At 34.0% G+C, this 19,820-nt stretch overlaps 1 protein-coding gene across 3 annotated transcripts in view; it reads left to right on the top strand.

The window, feature by feature from the left end:
- Positions 1 to 370: 370 nt before the first annotated feature.
- LOC123549648 (Y+L amino acid transporter 2-like) overlaps positions 371 to 19,820 on the top strand; it is a 34,122-nt gene continuing 14,672 nt past the window's right edge. The window contains exons 1-8 of one of the 3 annotated variants that reach the window (XM_045337906.2): positions 371 to 460; positions 633 to 1,110; positions 6,880 to 7,005; positions 8,613 to 8,715; positions 13,553 to 13,597; positions 17,204 to 17,327; positions 18,896 to 18,999; positions 19,300 to 19,396. In XM_045337906.2, the coding sequence (XP_045193841.1) occupies positions 648 to 1,110; positions 6,880 to 7,005; positions 8,613 to 8,715; positions 13,553 to 13,597; positions 17,204 to 17,327; positions 18,896 to 18,999; positions 19,300 to 19,396 (1,062 nt within the window). In that variant the 5' untranslated portion in view covers positions 371 to 460; positions 633 to 647. Of the gene's footprint in view, positions 1,111 to 6,879; positions 7,006 to 8,612; positions 8,716 to 13,552; positions 13,598 to 17,203; positions 17,328 to 18,895; positions 19,000 to 19,299; positions 19,397 to 19,820 lie in introns of all 3 variants that reach the window. The other 2 variants (XM_045337907.2, XM_045337905.2) reach the window with 2 other exon arrangements.

Raw genomic sequence — 19,820 nt, forward strand, 5'->3', positions numbered from 1 at the left:
TTGAGCACGAGGTAAAGTTATTTTGTTGCACAGTATCCAGCATTTAAAAAGGTTTCTTGTATCTTGATTTTACTCAATTTTATATTACTGTAGCCTAATTAAAATACTTTTTTGGATTTTTGATATAGAATTGAAGATGTGGACTTTTCTTTAAAGGGTCTTTATCAAACGTTAAACGTATTCCAAATTATTTATTAAACATTATACATTTTCCAAATTCGTGAAAATATGGGATCCAGATTAAACCATATAGAGCTGCTGATTGGCCGTGTCTTACCGCGGAGTGATATTGTGATTGACAAGTCACTAACGGCCGCCCCTGATCACTGATTGGTTGACCTATTAATTAACAGACCGGATGTTGACTTCTGCCATTTGTAAACTATACGCGCGTAAGTAGGAAGCAAAACAGTAATTGACTGGCGAAAGTGGTATAAACTTAAGTTTATCAGCTGTTTAGGTAATTGAATTGCTGCATATATTTGGCCAAATAAGCAAGTGACAGTTTCTACTTTATAGGACTGCGAAGCAGTTTCAAAACAGACTGCGAACACGTGGGTTGCGCAGTAAATCATAAATGAATTAAATATTGTGCTACACACTTATTTTGTAGTTTCTTGTATATTTTTTAGTGAAAAAGAGTAAGAATGGGAGAAGACTTTCAGGTGGTAAATGCTGATGGTGAAAGTGACTCAGGACGAATTAAGCTGAAGAAGGAAATAGGACTACACAATGCAGTCGCGATTATTGTGGGGGTCATCGTGGGGAGTGGAATTTTCATCAGCCCGAAAGGAGTTCTTATGGAAGCAGGGTCTGTGGGGCTGTCGTTGTCTGTATGGGGGATGTGTGGTATCATTTCACTTGTAGGAGCTTTGTGTTATGCAGAACTTGGAACTTGCATTCTTAAATCAGGTGCTGACTATGCATACATTGGTGAAGCATTTGGACATTTACCTGCGTTTCTGTACTTATGGGTTGCTTTGGTTATTATCATGCCAACAGGGAATGCCATAACAGCATTGACATTTGCCAAATATGTTCTGCAACCAATATTTCCAGACTGCGAAGTGCCTTCAAGTGCAGCGAGTCTCTTAGCAGCATTGTGCATTAGTAAGTACCAAAATGTATCATACAGATGCCCTTAATTGTACCCCAAAATTAAGGGCCAATACTGATTTGAGTTCATGCATAGCACACATGTATTTCATCATCAAAGTATTACTATTGCATCATTAGAAGCGTGAAGTTTTACTAGGACTATTGTTTCTAAAGAAAAAATCTCTATCAAGATACAAATTTTATTTAAACTCAGTTTTCAGTTATTAATTTTTAAACTTGAAGCCGCAGTTGCTGAGTGTAAAGTTAGTTTTTTGAATGTCAGGTACTAGTTTTTATTAAATACAGAAGCCAATTAAATCTCCAGATTAAATTTAGACAAAAAGACATTGTCAATCCTCAGGTATTTACACTTTAACTATTATCAGAATATTTTTACAGAAGCGACAAAGTTTTCAGTTATTGTATCAGCCGACAAGTAAATTTATCAGTGTTTATATTTACATGTTCATGACCTTTTTGCAAAGGTTATACACATTTATTGGCATTGAATATATCAAACAATAGGTAGACCACATGATATTGATACACATAAAGAAACATCAGGCACCCCTCAGTTTTAGTTGTAGAAACTCCTTACTTAGTATAGGTAAATGACCCTTGTGGGAAAGGTCATTTTTGATGTAAACAGGCTGCATAATTTGACATAATAATATCTGCAATTAATCTTTATTGTGGCTTTAAATCATGTTTAAAACACTATTGTTATTTATCTGGCAAAAATGCAACATCAATTTTTTGTGAACTGATAAAACCAGCAATGCTTAGAACTATCTTGCTTAATGTTAATATATGACGCGTGGTCAAGCTACTTGTGTCCTTCTACAAAAAAAAGCTTTTATTTTAAAGGCTCATAATGCCTTTGTTTAAAATGTAGCTGATACTTTTTCCGTTATGAACATTTAATGATTCATAAAACATATCAATTTCATGTTAAATTCTATTTACCATAATTTGTTTTCTCTCATATGACTCTAACTGTTAAAATTCATGTGCAGTTGAAAGTAGCACTTTCCTAACCATGTAATTATGCATAACCTTTTTTTGGGCAGCTGTTTTATCTGAGCCACGCCATGAGAAAACCAACATAGTGGCTTTGCGACCAGCATGGATCCAGACCAGCTGCACATCCGCGCAGTCTGGTCAGGATCCATGCTGTTCGCTAACAGTGTCTCTAATTGCAATAGACTTTGAAAGCGAACAGCATGGATCCTGACCAGATTGCGCAGATGCGCAGGCTGGTCTGGATCCATGCTGGTCGCAAAGCCACTATGTTGGTTTTCTCGTGACGCGGCTCATCTATTTTTAACATAAAATTTAAAGCCTTATTGAACTTTAAGAACAGTATTAAAACTAAATGTTTAGATGGGAAAAATATAATATGAAAATGTTATTATAGAATTTACAGTAATGTTCACAAAAAATATATCTAAAATACTGTTGTCTCTACTGAACTTCTATACTTATGTAATACCAGCCAGAGTTATAAATTGTCTGTTAATTATTGACATGCTTATTTCCTATTATTCTTCAAAGTACTTGACAGACTGAGTAAATACAGTTAATATATAAATTCAGTGTAATTTGCCAGAGGTTATTTAAAGTAGCCCTGAAGCATCCTGTTCAAATGAATGCTTCTGTAGAACTGACTTAATGTTCTTATGCAATTTTGTTTATTGTTTAACACTACTTATTTGTGTCTTGATAAAGAATGTTAAAGAATGTACAGGGGTTCCACTAGACCTGAAAACCCAAGAGTCCCAGGACCCTTGGGCCCAAATTTTGAAGGGTCCTTTTCCAAAATACAGGAGTCCTGTCCCAACACGTCCATATAATTGATTATATTTTTTTATTTAGTAATTCGTAGATCTTTACCTATATTATAAGAAAACAATAAACCCAAGATCATGTTACAGCATATTAAATAAAAATGTCAGTTTCAGGTCATATATTGTAAACTAATATTTATCAAAATTCATGTTATTTTTATTAGATTTTTCTTCTAAGTTTCATTTAATTTTTAATAACAGAACAGTGCTATAACACTCTATATAAAAGTGTATCCAAAATGTACTGTCCGGATACTGGTACACTTTCGGAATGTCATCGGAAAGTAGTTTTTGCTCAGTTTACTTGGCAAACTAAGCTAAATCAGAGATAGTTCCTCAAATAATGATGCTACTTTTCATTAAAAACTGCATTGAAAATCAGTTTTTTTTAAGGAATTTTGGAAATATGCATTATGACATCGGGTGTAATTAGACTCGTGAACGGACATTCTGAACTTATTTTTACTTTCAAAATTCATCTAAATTTGTGAAGCTTCTTGTTGAAATTACGGTATGATCACTAAGCAATGGTCTAATTTAAAGTTTGCATGAAAAAATCTTGCAGGGCACTTTTCACATGCTCGGTAATCAGCTGCTTACGATAATTTAATAATTGGCGCCTTTTTTGACAGTACACGGGATCAATACGCTTTATCAATTATCTTCAACACTTCATTGATTCTTGTTACCTACCGGTATGTGCACTCGCCGTGACGTAACTTGCTGATAAAAAAAATCAGCGAGGCAAGTCTACAGGAGAAAGGGCGGGATTTAGCAGAAGATCAAAGGCAGGAGGGCATGACCGCGTCAGTGTTTATTTTGGAATACACGTGTCTATCGTGGAAATAGTTTTACTGAAGGAAATGAATGATAAGAGAAAGGATTATCAAAGGAAAATGCCTCCGGGTCCTGAAGGACGCACAGGCAAGTATCATGCCGGGTCCTTTGAGCGTCTTTTGAAAATCTCCCGGGTCCGGACCCGGGGTCCCGGGTCAAATGGAACCCCTGATGTACATTAATTGTTATGATCTTAACAGTATTGAATATTGTCTCAAGGTATAGTGGACTTTCTAAATTAAACTTCCTTTGTATATGGCCGTGAAAGGAGACACCTGTGGCAGGCTCGGATGCTGTTTGTTAACGTTGTCTAAGAAGTAATTTGATATGGGCATACTTTTGTGACAGTTTGCCACTCTTGTTTATTTGTGGACATTTTTAATACAGAAATTTACTTTTCATTTACAGAGCTGGCTTTAGTTTAACTTGACATTAATGCATTGTATTATAAATTGAGAAGTGCTTCTGAAAATAAGAAAACTATTTAAGTTATAATTTTGGATAGACCTGCCAGTTGCTGAAGCAGATTATAACATGATACTTAATATACACTGTTTCACAAGGTGTTATTAGTAGTCTCTAAAACTTTATGTACAAAAGTCCTAGCCACCCAGATGGCTCAGGCAGAGCCAGCTGTGGCTGTGTCAGGAACCAGCCAACCAGGGATGATAAGGATCATACTCTTACATAATTGACAACTTATATGCTGCAGTATATGCTAATTGATACATAGGTTACAATATGCTGTTAATTGCCTGATAATAAGATAAAGTTGTGCAGGGATGTGCAATGAGAGCCAGTGGGGGGTTAGAGTTGCCCTTGTGCATCCGTCCAAATTTCTGTTGTTTATATCTCAAAAAGTATTGGATCTCACGCAGCCACACCAGTTATGCCCTTGACTTAGTCAAAATTATGCATAAATAGGGCCAAAGTTTGTATAGCGTGTATCTCAAAAAGTATTTGACACAGGGTTATGAAACATTTTAGGAATATCATTCAGCATGTGAAGTTGTGCACCTGGGGTTTTGTTAGAGATATCGCTCAGCCAGACCAGAGTTTATATGACCCATGACTTCTAAAAAATATGTATAAAAGAGCAAGAGCTTGCGACACACATATCGAAAGAAATATTTGACCTAGGGTCATGAAGCATAATAGGAATATTATTCAGCATGTGAGGTTATGTATACACCTTGGATTTTGTTCCGGATTTTTTCGGTCAGGCCAGAGTTATGGCCCTTGATTGTCAGAAATATACATGAAGAACATAGTAATTTGTGTCGCAGTCGCATATATCTAAAAAGTATTTTACTTAGAGTCATAAAACATCAGGAGATTGTTATATACTAGCATGTGAAGTTGCTCAACTGGTGTTCTGTTTGGGATTTTACACAAAAGACCAGAGTTATGGTCCTCATCTTAGTGGAAAATATGCATAATACGCTTAAATGTTTGTCTTGCAAACATCTTAAAATGTATTTCACATAGATCATGACACCATAGACAATGACAGGAATGTGGGGCACCTGTGTATGGATTCATACCAGTTTCCCCCTGTTTTGCCAGATTCACAGATGAAATTTTATTAGACCTGTGTGTCGGACACATTTATGAACTCTGCTTCTTGGTTTTGAAGTTACATATTTTAACAAATGTGGGTCACGTGATACATGCAAACTTTTTTCTCATCTAAGTGAAAACATGATGTTATGTGAAATATAATGAAAATCTTAAAAGGATTTATGTGTGTTATATCAGCCCTCTACTATATAAATTGATGTCACACAGACTAATTTGAGTACCTCTTCTACCCAGTCAGAAGTCTTTGAGTATTTTGAAGCTGATTCAGAGTTTGGGAAACACTGCAAATGGTCATTTTATGAGACATTATTGGAAAAACTGTAGTATTTTTGTGTATCACAAAAAACTAGAGATTGTCATGACAAATATGTCTTGAGCAAGAATCATTAATCTACTCCAGTTTTGAATTAGCTCCCTTTATTGAATGTCTGTCTGGATTTCATGTCTGGTCAATAACTTTGTCTTTCCTGGATGGATTTTGAAAACACATAGTACCAGTAATCAGCATGACATGACAATGTGTTTTGTGCAAGAACAATAACTCCACTATTCTTAACTTTTTTAGTTATCTCCCAGTATTTTTTAAAATTTTCTTGCCAAAAAGTAAAACTACTGCAGGGAAGTTATGCAAATTGCGTACAATAACAGAGAAAATTTAGAGTAAGCTCATGGTACAAGGACCATAGCTCCTCCTTACTTATATATTCAGTTATCTCCCTTTAATATCCCCCATACAAAAATGTTTCCACAGACCATCTTGGGACAAATGATGATGGTTATTCAGTGGCAACACACTGGGTCAGTGTATTGTCAGCTCTGGAAATAGGCTGGCAAGTAACTGGATTTAAGAGTATTATTCACTGGAAATACACTGGACATAAACTGACTATACACTGACAATAGGGAAGGTTTTTCGTAAGGGATTACTAGTATAATAGTTATATATTATAAACCCTAACCCTACACACATCAATGCAGATGTACAGTATCCTGTTAGATGCAATCATGCAACTGATATACTAAGATTTTTCACAAGCAATATAAATGAAATTTAACTGGGATATTTATTAAGTTCTATGTGTGGTGATACATTTGTATATTTGTATGTTTGTCATAAAAAATCTTACCAAATATTTAGCCAGATATTATTACATATTAGTTAACACTTTCAAACAAACAAAGCAGTATCAGTGGGATGCACTTTTTAAAAAATGGTCTCTTGTTTCAAAAAGAATGCCTGTTTTTTTATCTATAATTAGTGTACAAAATTAACGTTTTTCAGTTATGCATAACTTGTTTTCAGGCAGTATCATGTGGATGCTCTTGCTAGAAGCCAAACAGAAAAAATATCCAGGACAGTAAACAATAAAACACTGATCAGTTGCCTTTGTTTATACTAAGTTTGTTAAAGAAAATAAGCAAAAAGTAGGTCAATGGGTCATTCCAGCCTTTGGTGAAACGTCTTTTTTTGGACAGGATTTGTTAAAGTTCACTGAATTTTCTGTTTGTTTTTCAGCTGTCCTGACATTCATTAACTGCTACAATGTGAAGTGGGCGACACGTGTCCAGGATGTTTTCACCGTGGCCAAAATCATCGCCTTGGTTATGATCATTATCACTGGCATTGTGAAATTTGTAACCAGTAAGTCGTTTGTACTCTGATCAAGTTGCAGTAATCATATTTACAAAATAAATTTCATTTTGCCTGTTATGTCTGGTCAAAAGCAAGGAAGCAATTTTTTGTGGCCGTAAAAGTTGATTGTTGATACTATTTCGAGGGTTTAACATGTAAATAGCAGCACCAGTGTGTTCAAGGATGTGCTTTTTAGCGTGTGATGAAGTTGGCCTTAATTAAGAATAGGATTGAAATATAGCTGAATAAAAACAAAATATTAAATTTATGTTGAGTTATTCTTAAAATTCTATCTTATGTTATAAGGAACAAGAAATACTGTTTTTAGTAATTTTACTTTGCCTATATATAAGTGATAATAGGGTAAAAGAACATAAAAGTTCAATTTATTTTTGCAACTTTGGAGTAAGCAACGCAATATTTGAAATTTCTTATTGAATATTTAAGCTTGTAACAAATTGTGGACAGAATTTATTTTTCATATAGAACACCCCACATACATTTAAAGCCCAAATATATTATCTATATATATATTAAAGCCCTTATTCCTTAACAAATGTCAATAATTTGGGTTATGACTTAAGCTGGATATTGAAATTGGTGTTTTCTATAAAATTTATCATAAAAGAAGCCTTAAATTCTCATATCCAAAGAAAAGTAAAGTTATTTATTTACATATGTTATTATTATTGGCCCATCTTTTACTCAAATTAATGCTGCCAAAGCTGTAAAAATATTATAGGTCTTTTGAAGTGAATACTTTAATTCTTTAGAATGGGTTCTTGTTGTATCAATATTTGTGTTTAAAGCCTTGTATCCTTTTGTTATCTTCTTGTTAGATACCGACTAAGTCTATAATGTTTTTAAAGTAAAACTGAAATGTTATAAGTTGTGCCGATTAAGCCTCAATTCTAAATTTTAAAAGGTCATGACCATTTGCAGGAAGAATGGACAAATAGCACTTGTCACTAATGCTTAAAAAGAAAATCCGTGAGAACTTATTAGCTGGACTGACCCCTGTCATTTCTTATCCCTTGTAAAAAGCAGAGAATAGTGTTGATGTTTTACTCTTGTCTGTCAGTCTGGCATTTTGCAGTCATGTCTGGTGCTAGAGTTATCAATAGTCACATTGAGTTAAAATATTGGTGAGTTTGGTCAAACATATAGCTGCTCCCCTACACATTTTGTGAAAATTAACTTTTAATGACTAGGATTATTGGCCCTGATTTATTTGTTCTTCCCTACAAATTTGGTAGAAATCAACTTAGTGTGACAAGAGTTATTGGCCCTGATTTTGTTAATAACATTTTATCTTTTTTTTTTAGAGGGGGGGGGGGGTAAATAGATTTTAGTTTACATCTTAATGTTTTTCTTAACTGAAGGCTGGTATCTAGTACTTTTAAGTAATACCAGAGTTATTGCCCTTTCAATTAAATACTGAATTGTTGTCCATCATTTTTACGTGACAGCATTTCAAAAGTTTTCTGGTAAAAACAGTCATAGATAAATAGAAGACAAAAACAGAAGACTTAGTATATACACTTTTTATTGAGCCACACTGTACCAGTTCGGCGACAACCAGTATGAAAATAATGTTGGTCCTGTGTTTGTTACAGATGATCAGGTAGAAAGTTTTGATGAACCATGGGAAGGTACAACAACAAACCTTGGTAACATAGCATTCTCGTTCTACTCTGGTCTCTTCTCATACGCAGGATGGTGAGTTGCCTATTTCAGTATTGTTCTCCTTAAGGCTTTTTCCAGAATTTGAAGCGAAAAAAAGTGGTGCTTAGCATTTAGCCTGCTGGCGGCAGATGATTCTGCCTTTGCGACCAGTGCAGACCAAGATCAGCCTGCACATCCGTGCAGTCTGATCATGGTCTGCACAGTTCGCTATTCAGTCAGTGAATTTTTTGGTGAAAACCCCTTTGAATAATAAGTGGTACTGTCCAAATTGAAAGATGGACCAGTCCATTATAGAAATTTAGCAGGGTAAGGGTTAATTATATTTGAAAGTGAGCATAGATTTAAGTTAAACTAACTTAAATGACAATTAATTTATACACAGTCTGTTTAAATACTTTAGAACTACTTATCAAGGAATCACTTGACTAAAGTTTTCATTGATCTTGGCTCGAGTGATTTAAAAATATATAGGGGTATTTTTTAGATATTTTTTTTCAATGATATAACCTCAACAGCTGCCATTTATGGGTGGATTCAGCCGGAATCATTCAGGGGAATTCTAAAATATATCCATTACTTTAGAAGTAATCTTGGTACCTTTGGATTTAAGGCTGTTCCCATAATTTCATTACCCCTTGCTTCAAGCAAAATGAACATTTAAAAAAAAAAAATGAATATTTTAAAATGTTCTTTTTCTCGTGGGAAAAACCTATTGCGTATTTCAGAAGGAATTGTTTATTGGTTAAGTGTATGTCAAAAATTGTTTTTGTGCATAAATTAAGAAATATGTCCTACTGAGAAACTGTTTTATTAGCTCGACTATTCGAAGAATAAGTAGAGCTATCCTACTCACCACGGCGTCGGCGTCGGCGTCACACCTTGGTTAAGTTTTTCGTACCAGTCCACATTTTGACAAAGTCTTTTGAGATAAAGCTTTGAAACTTTCAACACTTGTTTACCACCACCATGGCCAGTTATAGGCAAGAGCACGTAACTCCATCAAGGATTTTGGCTGAATTATGGCCCCTTTTGACTTAGAAATCATGGTTAAGTTTTTCGTACCAGTTCATATTTTGACAAAGTCTTTTAAGATAAAGCTTTGAAACTTTCAACACTTGTTTACCATCACCATGGCCAGTTATAGGCAAGAGTACATAACTCCATCAAGGATTTTGGCTGAATTATGGCCCCTTTCGACTTAGAAATCTTGGTTAAGTTTTTCGTACCAGTTGGTATTTTGACAAAGTCTTTTGAGATAAAGCTTTGAAACTTTCAACACTTGTTTACCATCACCATTTTCAGTTAAAGGCAAGAGCACATTACTCCATCAAGGATTTTGGCTGAATTATGGCCCTTTTTGACTTAGAAATCTGGGTTAATATTTCCTACCAGTTCATATTTTGACAAAGTCTTTCGAGATAAAGCTTTGAAACTTTCAACACTTGTTTATAATCACCATATCCAGTTATAGGCAAGAGTACATAACTCCATCATGGATTTTGGCTGAATTATGGCCCTTTTTTACTTAGAAATCTTGGTTAAGTTTTCCGTACCAGTTCATATTTTTTGTAAAGTGTTTGACATATGGCTTTGAAACTTTTATCACTTGTTTAGTATAATAGTCTCTATCTGTGGGAAAGAGTACATAACTCTGTCATCTATTTTGGCTGAATTATGGCCCTTTTTGGACTTTGAAATTGGTTCTGTTTTCATACAAGTCCATGTTTTGTCAAAACTATTTGACATATGGCTTTTAAACTTTGAACACTTGTTTATCATTATGATTTCCATCTGTAGGCAAGAGTACATAACTATTTTGACTGAATTATGGCCCTTTTTGGACTTTGAAATTGGTTCATACATTGCCATTTAGTGCAAGACTTATCGAAATCAAAGAAATACAGGAACATTGTTTGTCTAATCTATTTATTTCTTTTGTCTGAATATCTGTGGAAATATTTTGACCCCATTCTTCAATCAATTCTTCGAATAGTCGAGCGCGCTGTCATCAGACAGCTCTTGTTTATAACAGAGGTAAGTTAGTGTAAAAGGCTACCTCATTTGTCAAGATGTCACTGGCCCAGGGAACCTGTTGCTCTGTAATCAAGGTAGATGAAAATGAAACTCTTTTTTTTATTTGCACACCTGTAGAAATCAGCAAGTTGTTGTTAAATAGAAAGTAATGGGATGAGTCTTGTGATACAGAAGTAACCTGATTAGATTTTATCAAGTTAGAGTGGACAACGTGGTCCAATGGTAACAGTCTGTCTGACTACGAAACCAGGAGTCGTGAGTTTGAGCCCCTGCTCCTCCAAATAAAAATTACTAACAATTGGATAAGAGTCCTGTGTATTGGTGCTTTACACCTGGCACACTTAAGGTAGTTCTGCACGTTTGGATCGAAATTATTTCTACAATGTAGAATTTGATTAAACACTGATTTTTCAAAACTTCAGAATATACCTAGAAAATTAAGCAAATAAAAAAGATAGGGTCGTGTGCTTGATTTTTTGCTAGACTGATTTGCAAAATAGGGACCTCACACAATATTTCATAATGAGAGTCTATGGGAAAATCATAACTTTCTTAACATTTTCGCGAATAGAAATTTTTCTACAATGTAGATTTTGATGAAACTTCTCACAGTTGTAAATAAAGCCATGGCCTATATTTTGATGAAATAAAATATACAGGTCCCTGTGCTTATTTTTGAGATATTTGACCATGATTAAAGTAAACCGGACATTTCACGCTAATTTTAGGACGTTATTTTGAATTATTTAACATGTGATATGTTTTAATATCATATTTTGACTTTACAATACAGCAACAGTACCATTGTAATAAATTTACTCACAGGTTGCAATTAATTCATAAAATGATTTTCTGTTCCGTACGCCGAATCCAGTCTTTATTCTACGTTTTCCGGAAAAATGGCGTCACGCCATCACTTCCGGTTTATCAAACGTGCAGAACTACCTTAAGAACCAAAGAAGCTTCTGGAATTGGAGCATCTTCTGTATCTTTCTAACAGTCTTCTAGAGGAGTCGCCCATATGGGTTACCAGTGGTGACTATAAATAAGCTTACATACACAAACATATTTATCTAAGGTCAAGGTCACACTGAGATTCTGGCTAGCCAATGTTGGCTAATCAAGAGGGGAAGGGCCTAGGCCTGTTATTTGATTTTTCCCCATATTTAGACAAAGAGATGAAAACTCCTGACGTAGTGTCAGTTTCAGAAGAATTTGAAAGAGTTTTTCTGAGGGGCAGAGACCTTTAAACTGGCCCTATTATAGCTGTTAAAAAGCCATACAGTATCATGTCTCCTGAAGGTGATTTGATTATTAGGTTACCCCCGGGCTCTTAAATATAGAGATTTTTGGGTCAGTGAACCAAAAGTTAACGACCTGTAGGCTGAAAAAGATTTCAAATAATAAATTTGAACAATTGATATTATTTTGTGACAGATGTAAAGTTTAAGTAAGATTGATGAACCCATTGTTTCAAACAGTGGGAAATTCAGATATAATTTTCACTGGAATTTAATACACTTGGATGAGAAATGACATGAAGTATAAGTATAAATTTTTGAAAACATGCATCTATAGATAGCATGCAAAATGTAGGTGTAAAAATCTACAAAAATGTTAAGACATGTTACTTTTTGTATTGTAAAGCTTGGAAATGACTGTGATGTTGTACAAAGTGTGTAATGTTGTTTGTAATATGTGTACAAGTTGATTGTATTAAATCTAAAGCAAATTGATTTCACATGTAAAACCAAATTAACTGACACCCTTCAAACTTGTATTTTACATTTTCACTAATTGACCAATGGCACTCTTGAAAATTTTGCATTAGCTGTTCACCCAAATCTTACACTGAAACAAACAAATACCTTCTTCCTTACACAATAGACAACCAAGGTTTTCTTGAAATATGTTCCCAGATCAGACATCTCGCACCCATGTGGACATACATAGTTATACAAATGTCTCTCACTTGTTTGTGTAATACAACACTTTGTGTCAGCAAGTTGTGAAAAGGAAATGGGGTATCAAGACTACTTATCAACATGTTTGTCAATTTCTTATCATTACCAAATACAAAACAATCAATGTGTTGAAATTGACCCTTAAGTTGAAATGGTTTGTTTACATGCTATTTGATAATGAAGTTGTTATTTTAGCCACTGTAAAAGTAGTTCAGTTTATATATGAGCCAAATTGGCATACCATACTTTGTTGAAAAGTGTCTACAGATACTGGCAAATAATTAAAATAATTAAAATCCAACTTCAAGGCCAAATGTTGTTGGTGACTTGTTAGAGACCTTTAAAGGTGTTCATCCTCCCTATCGAACTATGCTGGAAAGATGTTAAAAGTTACCTCAAGAGAAAATGTTAATTTGAGTGCACAGTCCATGAAAAAGGGATGTGTTTTTGGGGCTGAAGAACTTATTGAAAAAACTTCCATTTAAATACAACACAAACAGGATATCTTTCTTACTTTGATAAGACAGCAAATTGTCATTTTGATGAATAGTTTAATGTTTTTAAGTTTCCACTTACAGGGCTTTTTTACAATAGTAGTTGCCATTTGTAGGCCTCTTCCCATAAAAAAATCTTCTAAATTAACCAGTTTATTAACTTCATCATTTATTCCCATTTGCCCAAATACCTAACTGGTTTTTCCCAAAATAACAGGGCCCTTTTATTTGTAGAAAAAGAATATCACCATGTTACATTAGTTTTTAATGGAATTCAGCTGTTAGTGTTAGATTTTAGAAAAAAAATGTAAAATGGTCAACAGATAAAATGTGGAAAATTATTTGAGATTTGTAATGCATTATCTTCTCTTTTCACAGGAACTACCTTAACTTTGTGACTGAAGAACTAAAGGACCCATACAGGTAAATCAGTTAATATTTAACTTCAGTAATATCTGTCTGTCCATCTGTCTGTTGCTACAGCTACAGTTTCCTTTGTTTCTATCTGCAAATGAGACAGGTTCACCAAATGGAAAACAATAATTCTTCTTTTTTAAAAGCTGCATAATTTCTGAATTAATTCCAAAAATGAGAACTATTGTGATCTGTCATCCTCTGTTGTATGTCTGTGGTATGTTAGTCAACATTTTTGTTAAAGTGGCATTATGCACATCTAATACTGCATATAGTGTGTTTTGGGTGAGTGTTCTATAAAAGCAATTTTCGGTTGATGTGCATTTAGATGTGTTAAATTAACGATAATGCCGCATTAGTATTTGAAGTTGATGCTTTAAAAATAAAGAAATTGGACGGTTTAAATAAAAGATATTTTTTCAATCTTCTGCGCAATGATCTCCCTTACCTGAAAATGGAAATTTCTGAGGTAAAAGGGAAGCAACTCGTGCTTGCAGTTGGACGCTTTTAAAAAAACTGCCTCAGTCAAAATAAGAAAAGCCGTATTTGGAAACTTATTATTTTGTACTGGTAACTGGAAGAGTTTTGAATCTTGGGTTAAAAGATATAATTTCCTCCATCCTTTTTACATGCACATCTATTTAAGCTTGATTTTTACTTGAAAAATGCATATAATTCCACAACATTTCCTTTGAAACCATTATTAGGAAATCGATGAAACTTGAGCTTGATGTTCCAAATGTTCCAAATGCACGATCCTCTTCCAAATTTATTCAAATGATTCAACTTGGCTGCACATAGGGTCCATGAGTGCTAAAAATAGAAAAATATTAACCTTTGGTCTGATTTTGAATAAATGTCACAGAAATGTTCCTTCGGTGACACTTCAGCTTCCCATATGTGTAACAGTTCACTGCACCTTCAGTTTCCCTCACTCTACCTTTAGCTTTAGAGATAAAATGTTTGTCTCTTTAAATATTTGTAAGTAAGAAGTATTTGATTAAGCTAATTCACAACCAGATCCAGTATTATACGAAGCTGCATTGTGGTAATCAACTCTGCAAAAGATGTCAACCAGATTACATTAACATTTTCTGTTTGTATTTCTAAAAAGAGGTACATGTCATAGGATTTTACATATTTATAAAGTATATTTTCATTTGTTGTATTGTCAACCCAGCACAATATGTAGATAACTGCATTGTAATAAAGAAACACGTAATATCCTTCTATTGCACAGTGGTGAAAGTATGTTTTTTTTTGTGAAGAATTACTCTATTTTTGATATAATACTATAGATACTTGGAAAATTTTCTCAAAATTTGCGGGCCAGTTTCAAAGTGATTTTACTGAAAATGTAATCTGTTTTACACCTAGCTGTTTAAGCTGAGAAACAGTTGATTGATATAGGGCTATAGTGACTCTTGTTGCATTGTGTCTTATATTGTTAGCACATTGTGCCATAAAAAATAACACACTTCTTATATATACTTTAACACAATAAAAAAATAAGACATCTTGAAAAAAAAAAGAAGACAGAACTCTCAGTGAAATACCTAAAAAGAAAAATGCAAACTTGCACTTTCTAGCATGCCAATATTCAGTCTGTATTATATGAACTTTATCATTAATTGTGAGAAATGAGCAGTTATAAATTAAGTAGATTGAATAGAACACAGTAGCTAAACCTGTTGCTGTATTAGCACTTCTCTTAACCTGGCCTAATTGGAACTGTAGGATTTATAGACCCAGACTACTTGTCTGGAGCATTGTTTTAAGTGCTGCTTAAGGATTTGGCTTTATAAAATACTTTTAGCAAAATGGTTTCATTACCAGAAATGTTTTTTTAGCTAACGTGAGCACAAGGTAGCCTGCCTGCTTAGCCCTATTGGGAGAGTGCAAATCTATAGATTGTAGAGTGGTGACTTCGATCATTAGGCAAGGTGTATGTTTCCTGCGACATTTTGACAATTTTACTAAAAACATTGTATCTGAAACAATTCACCCTCCACCTCTGATTCATGTGAAGAAGTTGGCAGTTACTTGGAGAATAGGCTAATACTGGTACAGAATCCAGGAACTCTGATTGGGTTTAAACTGCCAGCCATTACATAATTGAAATACTGTTGAAAAATGGCGCTGAACACAAAACAAACCAACAGGGTGCCCAAGATGAGGTATTGTGATCATGCATCATCTATCTCTCATTGCTGATTTCTTCAGACAACATCTCCGTTAAACCAATTTGATGGAAGTTGATGAAACTTGGTCCTGATGTTCCTTCAGAGATCCACTGCCAAATCTGTTTTGATCCACTTAGCCTGAGCTAAAAAGTGAACAAATCTGGCTCTGTTTTGAATGTAAATTTGCACATATGTTCCTTCGGTGATGGTGATTCTTAGATGACTCTAATACAAGTTTTTTTTTCAGATATTTCTGATAATGTGAACCATTTGCAATTATTCCAAATTCTTCCTAAAACATAGCTGCCAGAACAAGAAATAAAAACATTGTCAAACAACAACTCCTAAACAATTGGTCTAATGTTAAAGGTACTGACCTCCACATTTGGCTAAAAAATTTTCTTTCATTCAAATTGAAGTTTGGCCATATAATGAACATTAGAATGTGAGTTTTTGTTTCTAAACTATTTTAAAAATGCCAAATCCAAAAAAAAAAAAAGATGACCGCGTCGGGAATAAAGAAGTTTTCCTCTATCGTTACCAATACCACTATAGAGGATTAAGTGTTCAATATGCGTTAAATATAGATATTTATAATTGAGGCATTTTACCTCTAGTAAAGTGTTACAAACGCTCTTCGATTTTCATTGCAAAAAGTAGTAAAAATAATTAATTCTCATAAGTTTGCGTAACATATAGTCTTTCAGTAATTAAGTTTCAAAGCATTTTTTATGTTTTTGAACGATCTGGAGGCCGGTGCCTTTATTTTATTATTTTATTATTTTATTATCTTGGATGACCACCCACCAACAGTGCATGAATATGTATATGGATTTGCGAACAGTGCTGACCAAGATCAACTTGCACATCCGTGCAGTCTGATCATGGTCTGCACTGTTCGCTATTCAGTCAGTAAATTTTCAGTGAACACCCCTTCAAATAAGAAAAAGGACTGCCCAAATTGAATGATAGACCAGTCCATCATAGTAATTTAGCAGGGTAAAGGTTAAAGGAGGTCTTACTGTATGATAATGTGATGTAAAGAGGTTTTACAATAAGTTACAGCTGTTATTGATCTATAATTATAACCAGCAGCTGTTTATATACATGCAAAGTCGTCTTGGGGGCTATCTATTGTTTTTCCTTTAATACAGTTTTTCAAGTGTTCAGTCAGAAGAGACACTGGATACTGTGTAGGAAGATCATCCTAAGGTTCTGGGTAGGAGTTCCACCTTGAGTCACTACTATACCTTCTGGTTATGACACAAACCCTGGTGTTTCCAAGAGCCAGACTGAATAACTTTTATATAAAGTTACTTTGATATAAGTCCTCAAGGCCTTTTACTATTTACAAAGATTTTGAACAAATGCAAGTATAAATATATTGATTTGGAAAAGTGTAAAATAAGTAAATAACTGTCTTATATTGTAGAAATCTACCTCGAGCAATTTGGATATCCATTCCTTTGGTGACAATCATTTACGTGCTAGCAAATATTGCATACTTCACAGTTCTCAACCCGCATGAAATGTTGGCATCAGATGCTGTGGCTGTCGTAAGTATGATACCTAGAGTCTTCTTATTCATAACTGGTAAATTATAAATAGAGTATTTTCAGTAGAGTCGAATTTCGTTCACTCAGACTTGGATAATTCGAACACCACCCTTTGCTTGAACTCATCATGTCCGGACAAAATCCATATATACTGTGAAATCATTATTGTTTGTGGGGAACTATATTTTCATGGATTTCATGGCTGAGTCAATCCACAAAATTTAATCCCAAAGAACAAGTAAAATTCCCATTCATTTTATGTTCAAAAATCCAAATCCACGAATTCATATCCCCACGAAATTGCCGTTTTGACCAAAACGACGAAATTTCATGCCCATGAAATTAATGATTTTACAGTAATGTATATTGTTCAATGGTTTGAACTACAGGTAACTTGAACAAATTTTGCCGGTTCTGTTGTGACATGATTTTGTTTGCCAAATTTTCACCCATTTCATCCAGTGAAAAACGAATTTAAGTTTCATTCTATTGATATTTTTTTTTACTACATACTCTAATTTCCATTTTACCACATACAATAAGTTGAGGACACTATACTGCTATTTAAGTTTTCTGCCTGGCTTGAATATCAAATGTTTATTGGTGCTATAAGCAATAAATAAATTAATCATTTTTATTACCAAAGATGTAAAGGCAGCTGTTGAAAAAGTGTGACCTGTGTTTTCTAAAATATCCTGGAGTTTTTGCCGTTAATTGTAAACAAGTTTTGAAGTTCTGCACATCTGCTTATTATTTGCTAAAAATGTTCTTTCCTTTTTATTGAAGTTTGTTCATATTATCATATTAAAAACATTAGAAGATGAGTTTCTAAACTATCTAGAAAAATGCAAAATCAAGGGGCAAAAACATGTCTTATTGCCTCAGCGTTCAAAGCTTTCCTATCATCTTGACCAATACACCATTGAGGATTTTGTGCTTATATAAAGCTTTATGATGTAGAAAGTTGAGGTATCCGGTGACATTGCCTTACAATTTTTGAATAGAAATAATTATAAGTAAAATCAAATTATTCTCATGTGTTTCCATAACATATAATCTGTCAGTGACTAAGTTTCAAGGCCTTCTGAAGAAACATGGAAATAATTTCCTGATGTCTTAAAACTTTCTTTTTTCTTTGTCATGTTTGTTGTCATATGATCTGTATGTCAGCCCATTTAACCCTTACACTGCCAAATTTCTATAATGAACTTGTCCATCTTACAATTTGGACAGTACCATTAACTGTTAAAAGGGAAGCATATCAAAAGATACTTACTGAATGGCAAACAGTGCAGATCATGATCAGACTGCATGGATGTGCAGGCTGATCATGATCTGCACTGGTCGCAAAGGCAGAATCAATCTGGTCCAGCATGTTAAGGGTTAATGAATACTAATTAAAGATGTTCAAAGAATACAATGCATTTATTGCTAATTTCTATGATAACATGTTGTCTGTGCAAAGTACATTTCATTTTAAAAATGAAATGGGCATTGTTGAAAAAAAATCTGACATTTCATATAATTAATGAACTGTGTAGTAAAGTATATTTTCACCATGTTTCCAGACATTTGCAGATCGTACCTATGGTGTAATGAAGTGGATCATGCCTGTTTTTGTTGCGTGTTCCACATTTGGTGGTGTTAATGGAGCCATCTTTACATCTGCCAGGTTTGTTATTTGTTGTTTTATTTTCTGACTACCAGTCTGCCTCTTTCTACCATTTTTGTCTTATAGCTACTGTTGGCAGTGTTTTGAAGTGAGGACAAATTTCAAAAGGAATGTTTTTGAATTTTCTATAGGTTGCATGTTGATTACTACTATTACAAACTAGCCATGAATTATGTAAAGTTATTTGTACAGATGTTTCAATCAGAATGGAGGTAAGATATTAGAGTTAATATGATAAAGATAAATGGAATTACACTTGCAATGTATGGCTTATATACTGATTTATTCAATTGTTTGTAGGTTATATTTTGTTGGTGCACGGCAAGGACATTTACCCGGCTTCCTGGCAACCATCAGTACAAAGAGATTCACACCTATGCCTTCATTAATATTTGGTGTAAGTATATTGCTTTGTAGCCTGGCTCCCTGGCTGCATGGTTATTTTTATATAAATACTGGAAACATTTTATAAGAAAATTTTACGCCTCTAAAATAGCACAATTTTATCTGATGGCTGAACCATACAGCCTGGTGAAAGTTGGCCAGTGTAACCCTAGATTGCCCCTGTAAACTGTTAACTACTGAGAACCCTATCAATTGTGAGGCAATTAACTATCAAATGTAATGACAAGTTCTCCTTACCAATTTGATAAGGGTCATTTGAGAAAACATCAGATGTTGTTATTTCTAGAAGAGTATGATACTGAGCCCATTCATGATTCAACAGTTTACTAGTAAATGTAAGAGTGAAATATTGTATGTGGATAATTACTTGGAGGTAACATTAACTCAGGATCTTTTTTATTATAAATTTTTAGGTT

Source organism: Mercenaria mercenaria, chromosome 6 (assembly GCF_021730395.1).
Source record: "Mercenaria mercenaria strain notata chromosome 6, MADL_Memer_1, whole genome shotgun sequence".
Lineage (NCBI taxonomy): Eukaryota > Metazoa > Mollusca > Bivalvia > Venerida > Veneridae > Mercenaria > Mercenaria mercenaria.